We start from the raw sequence: 6,459 nt of genomic DNA, 5'->3' as shown, positions 1-6,459 counted from the left end.
CCTCTTCCTCTCCTTATCCTCCCCTAATACCATCTTCTCTAACTAGTACTTAACTCACACTTACAGTAGTCACATTCCTGCACTTTTTTTTCCTTATGTGAAGTTGTATTTATTGCTTATTACTTTAGTATTTGTTACACTAGGTCTCTATTGCTCTTAGCTTGATTGTTTTTTCCCTTGTAAGGCGCTTTGGATAAAAGTTAAATGACTAAATGTAAAATGTAATGAAGAAGAAGGTTAATTTGGAGGGGGAGGCTGTAGAACTCTGATGTGCCAATAGAGAGCAGCCCAGATATGATGAAGAACTCATGATCGTGATGAAGGGTGGAGCGAAGATGGTGTATGGAAAATGATGCTGTTGAACAAGACCATAATGATGATGATGATGATGTTGATTGTTACGTTATGGTGATGAGAATGGATTTAATGTGAATGGGGTGGTGATGCTGTGGGTATTCATTGTGATGAGGCCGTCTGTTTGTGTTCAGAGGCCAGACCTTTCCTCGGCCGCCCCCTCGCCCTACGCCATCAACTCCGTTCAGGTCAACAACCAGGAGAAACACCTCATTGTGAGTAACACCCCGCTCTCTCTCCTCTCTCTCTCTGCTTTCTCTCTCTCCGCTTTCTCTCTCTGTCTCTCTCTCACTCTCTTAACAGATTGCAGTTCTGTAATTGAGTGGGAGTGGTGTAATAGCCCCATCCGTGTAACGATTAGGTGTTATTGCAAATGTATTTATAGCAAATGGTCATCACGCACCCTCAGGCAACAGCTCAACCCTAAGAGGAGATGTGCCTTCAGTCAGATCCCCTTACTGGAACTGAGCTCAATACGAGTGTAATATACACTTCCATATTTCACACATGCAGAGCTATACTGCATAGTGTAATATACACTTCCATATTTCACAGAGGCAGAGTTATACTGCATAGTGTAATATACACTTCCATATTTCACAGAGGCAGAATTATACTGCATAGTGTAATATACACTTCCGTATTTCACACGACTAGAGTTATTTTTCCACTGGTATTGTCTATTGTTTAGGGAAGTAATGCGCATACGTGTTTGTGTGTGTATGTGTGCGTGCGTGTTTATTTGTGTGTGGGTGTGTGTGTGTATCAGCTGTTTGAGGTGGACGTTGAGGCAGAGTTCTTGAAGGCGTCAGACGCAGGCTGTGATGTTGCTTGCCTCATGTATGACACCACAGATCCTCAGTCCTTCAGCTACTGTGCCAGCATCTACAAGGTACTTTCTCACGCACACACACACACACACAGGTACTGGCACATACAATCACTTGCATACAGAGTGCAGACCTACATGATGTAAACGCATTCAAAATGCCCACTTCAGAGAGGACTAACAGAGCAGGCGCGCACACACACACACACACACATAGAGCCTCTGGCCTGTGCATAAATCCCATTTATACTCATCACACTCTCAATTACCTGCCACACTAGTGACTAGGTTCACAGCTGACCCCCTGATGCACAGTAAGTCATAAAGACGTATGGACCAGGGTCTACGCTAGGGTTTTTTTTCTTGCCAGCCGTTGGACGGAATGGATTCATTTTACAGTACAAATGTGCGCATGTTTCAATAACAATATATGTTGCAAACATAAATATAACGTAGCCAGTGTAATGTACACAGAGGTTGACAAAAGAATGACGACCTTGTCATCAGTTTTACTGCTATCAGGATGTCATCCTAGGATAAGCATTTGGGTAGGTTTAGCAATTCACTGGAAAGTTATTCTGCTTAGGGTATCCAAATGGCAAATTCTGCTAAGGATACCCAAATGGCAAATTCTGCTAAGTACCAATTCTGCTTAGGATACCTAAATGGCAAATAGACCTTTAAAGTTTCAGGTGTTGCGTAGCAACCCATTACTTGCTGGCGTTAAATGACCGGACTACTTGCGGAATGATATGTAACACGTGAAGCACAAACCCTGTTACTAATGAAGGTCATTACTTTTTTCGCAGCAGTGAATAAAGTGTTTTTTATTGCTTTTTCAAATCTGACTATTTTCACTTTGGGTAAGACTAATTCATTCTGGGCATTTGGGCATAATTTCAAAATGTTGCAAGCCATGCAGTGTGTCCTCACACTCCAGCACTCTCTCTCTGACTGACTCTGATTCTCTCTCAGTACGGGGGAGCTTATCTCTATGCGGGAACTTAGACCTGTTTACAAAATGGTGCGCAAGTGTAACAATATGTTTGCACGACTTATCTTTTTGTTTGTGTATCTGTGGGTGGTCAGAGTGGTTCAAGGATTTCAATCATGTCAACTTGACACTGGTTGACTCCCTCTCTCTCTCTCCCTGTCCTTCTCCTTGTCTCTACCTCTCTTTCCCTGTCTCTCTCTCCCTGTCTCTACCCTCTCTTTCTTTCTCTCTCTGTCTCGCTCTCCCTGTCTCCCTGTCTGCAGCAACACTACATGGACAGTGGTGTTCCCTGTGTGCTGGTCAGCAGTAAGGCAGATGAGGCTGAGGTGGCCCAGCAGTACGGCATGACGCCCGCCGAGTTCTGCTACAAGCACCGCCTGCCCCCGCCAATGCCCTTCTCCACACTCCACACCGGGACACGCATCTACTCCAAGCTGGCCTGGGCCGCCATGTACCCGTACGTATACACACACACACACACACAAACACACACATACACACATAGAAATACGTGCATCTACTCCAAGCTGGCACACATACACACACGTTCACACATTAAAGCACACAGCCAATTACATACACACTTACACATATAAACATATACACACTGAAGGTCTGAAGGGTTTGATTTTGATGTGGTTACTGGATACATGCTGTAGCCTTTAAGCATTAATATAGTTAATAAACTCCAAACCTCCTGCTCCAAAAATTCAACATGAAAAACCTTGGGGAAAAAAAAAAAATGATTAGAGACATCTGTTAAAATGTGTGTTTGACTGAGGATGTGATCCCCGGTCTCTGATTGTGAGGCCAGACTTTCCCTCCATTTGTCATCAGATCTGCAAGGAGTTTCTACTTTTGTATTTCTGGCCATCCCAGATGAGCCCGTCAGATTTCCCATCCGTCCCCCCGCATCAGATCCCATGCAGTAGTTTTGCCAGGATCTTTTCCAGCAGTCAGTCCAAAAAAACATACACTGTTGGACGTATTTCTAAACAGTCTTTTCCAGAAGTCTTTTCTGTCAGTTCACCATCCAGAAATGCTCTTTGTGATATTTACAGTTCAAGGCCTGGGATTCTCATTGAGTCTTGTTAATACTAATATAATAATTTTATGGGGCAAAAATATTTCATTTTGTTATTAAACTCTTCTGCAGTCTTCTGCAGACCATTTTAGGCAATGAAAGCCCCTTTGTTGATGTTTAACTCCTTTAGCATGTTGGGGTCTTTGTAGTTTGTAGTTTGTGAGAGAAGACGTTTAGTAATCAGAAGGTTGCTAGTTCGATTCCCTGTCGAAGTGTTCTTGGGCAAGACACTCAACCCCTAATTGCTCCTGATGTGCAGTGTGCCATCAGAGTAAATGTAAAAAATGTGTATACATCCTTGTAAGTCGCTTTGGATAAAAGCGTCTGCTAAATGAATAAATGTAAATGTAGTTTGAGTGTTTCAGTAGCTGCCAGTTCCCCAGTGGAGTGACATGATTTAGATATGGGCAGTAGTAGTTTGTGGAATGTAATGCCTGTAGCTCCCCCTGCTGTTCGTCGTGCAGCAGTACATGCATGAGGCAGACAGTCTAGCCAGACTCGGTGGGAGGGCGTCCACAAGTCTAATACTAGAGATGATGTATTAGATACACATCAAAGACACACACACACAAGCACACACTCCCAGCATCCTCCGGGGTGAGATCTGACCCTCTTTCTTCTGTGTGTGTGTGTGTGTGTGTGTGTGTGTCCACAGGCACCTGAATGGTTCAGAGATGAGCAGCACCTCCTTCTGGTTACGCGTGGCGCTCGGCACTGCCATGGTTACTGTGCTCGGATTCGCCCTCTACAGATCCCTGAAGCGCTTCAAATAGCACCAATTCTCTCCCCTCCTCTCGTTCTCTTCCCCTCTCTACAACATTTCTTCACTCTTACTCTCTCTCCTTCTCTTTCACTTCATCTCTCTCTCTCTCTCTCTCTCTCTCTCTCTCTCTGCCTTACTGTGCTAAAGGAAGCGCTTATGTCGCTATAGTTAAGGTTGAGATGGTTACCATTGTGAGTACCAACAGCATGGTTGGGACGGGCATTTTCAACTTCTGTACTTCCTATCAAAAACAAACACACACACACACACACACACACACACACACACATACACACACACACACACACACACACACACACACACACACACAGAGTTGACCAGCGCCAACAAACCAAACTTTTCCCCTCTGACATGACCCTAAAACCCTTGTCCTCCGGACCGGACGATGCCTTTGCCAAAACAAGACTGAGCTTATCCATATATCCTCAACTGGAACATTAGATGTGTGTGTGGGAGAAACCGAGAGTGTGTGAGCATGTGTGTGACCGTGTGTGTGTGTGTGTGTGTGTGTGTGCGTGTGCGTGTGCGTGTGCGTGTGCAAATGCTTTTCTTTTGCCTGCATCAGCAAAATGGACAGTGGCTGATTTCTTCCAATGTGTAGACGGGGACCGGATTCATTTCACGATACAGAAAGGTCAAAATTTATGGAGACCAAATAAACGGCAAGACTGGATATGTACATTTGTGTAGTCTATGTGTGTTTGAGGGTGTCTGTGTGCCTGTTTGTGCTGCTGTGAGGATTGTGCCTTGAAAGTTGTGAATGTGTTCTTAATGAAGTTATCTTTTTTTAAGGTAGTGTTTTTGGGGGGGAAAACTCAATATGAAACTACACTTTACTCTGCAGTGGCTCCTCCCATTCATTGATTTGTGCAGTAGTAACTAATCCTGTTTGTAAAGGGAGGACTTTTTTCAGGTGTCTTCCTCTCTTGATCATGAGCTGGACACACCTAATAGATCTTATCAAAGCCTGAATTGTTCGTCATATCTGATGAGTTCAACCAGTCAGTGCAGTGGTGAGAGGCCCGACCCTGATAACAGCAACCTCTGGAACAGCACCTCCGCACCACAGCAGGGTCAGGTCCAGTCCGAAGTTCGCTGCTATCTGTGGGGTCAGCGAATTCTCAGGGACAGATACTTCCTCCCACTATACTTGCTGCAGATCATTATTTTCATCAAGAAAAATAAACCGTAAAACTTTGTATTGTTATCTATCCATACCTGCTTTAGATCAGTGTCTAACATCTGCGTGGTCCCATGTCTCAAAGGACGGCTACAGGGCAATAGTGTCCTTGGTCAATCCCCAATTGAGCTGTAATCTGTGCAGATTATAATCCCCTTTAAAGTGCCATGCTCTACACCTATTGATCTCTGACCGAGGGGGCACTAATGCCCCGATGCTGAGATTTGGGACAAGATCATCTGCAGAATGACCCTGGATAGACCCTGTTTCCTAAGGGGCTTAGTTTAAGAAACCAATGGTATCCTGGGTTAGAAATCCATTTGAATGTGCATCACATATGGTCTAAATGTTCTTATAAGTAACTACGTAACTGACAGAATAAATCAATCAATTTCTTTTTAATATGTAGGGATTTTAACCTTTGACCGGTATGTTTAGTCACATGTTGACATGCATTGCAATGCATGCAATTTAAGTTGCATAAGAGGGAATGGAATCAAAACTAGACTTGGGTGATTCACACACACACACACACACACTATTCTACAACACTTGTATATATATAATGCTGAAAAGAGCAACAATGTTGCCTGTATGTTGAGGTTAATGTGGTTTGTTATTAGTTTCATGTATTTAACAGACAGTTTGCCTTTCAGCCTGCTAGACTTGTTCCATCTTTTTATGAAGAATGTACGTTGTTATAAATACTTTCAAGTAGTAGTAGGCTAATAGTCTGTAGGCTACTTCTACAATTCTAGGTGTATAGGCTACTATAGGTCTATGGCAGGGCATTGATAGATACAATTGGATTAACCTTTTTTTCAGCAGAATTGCGAGTGGTAACATCGTTTGGAAATCCACCGGGAGTGACTACAAGAGGGAACAAATTAAGTGGATTAAACACGTCGCTGAAGGCTACCTGCGGGCAATGACGTGGCGGATCATTGTTCTCAACGCAAGAGGGCCACATACAAATAATTCTATAGTTTTTCAACACAATAGTTGATCTTAGGCTGCAGTTGCGCAGACTAGACTTACCATGGCAAGACTGCCTTTAAAAACGGTTTCAACTGAAATTATTTCCCAATTTGATTTTTAAGAACACTCAAAAAGTAGCCTACTTTAACCGGATCCCGTGGTGTGAATAGGTTAGGACACTAGAGAACACGTAGGCTATTGCAATATTTCGTTGCAAACTTCGTCCAAAGCATGACGGCCTTCAGTATGACTCGGA

At 43.5% G+C, this 6,459-nt stretch overlaps 1 protein-coding gene across 1 annotated transcript in view; it reads left to right on the top strand.

Annotated features, from left to right (window-relative positions):
* Positions 1–4,909, top strand: part of rhot2 (ras homolog family member T2) — a 16,161-nt gene extending 11,252 nt beyond the window's left edge. Inside the window, exons 16-19 of the mRNA XM_080834000.1 lie at positions 489–569; positions 1,124–1,246; positions 2,441–2,634; positions 3,917–4,909. Of these exons, the coding sequence (XP_080690126.1) occupies positions 489–569; positions 1,124–1,246; positions 2,441–2,634; positions 3,917–4,034 (516 nt within the window). The 3' untranslated portion in view covers positions 4,035–4,909. The remainder of the gene's footprint in view (positions 1–488; positions 570–1,123; positions 1,247–2,440; positions 2,635–3,916) is intronic.
* The last annotated feature ends 1,550 nt before the right edge of the window (positions 4,910–6,459 follow it).

The sequence above is a fragment of the Sprattus sprattus genome (genome assembly GCF_963457725.1).
Source record: "Sprattus sprattus genome assembly, chromosome: 3".
NCBI classification, from domain to species: Eukaryota; Metazoa; Chordata; class Actinopteri; order Clupeiformes; family Clupeidae; genus Sprattus; species Sprattus sprattus.
This window is presented reverse-complemented; position numbering and strand designations above follow the sequence as displayed.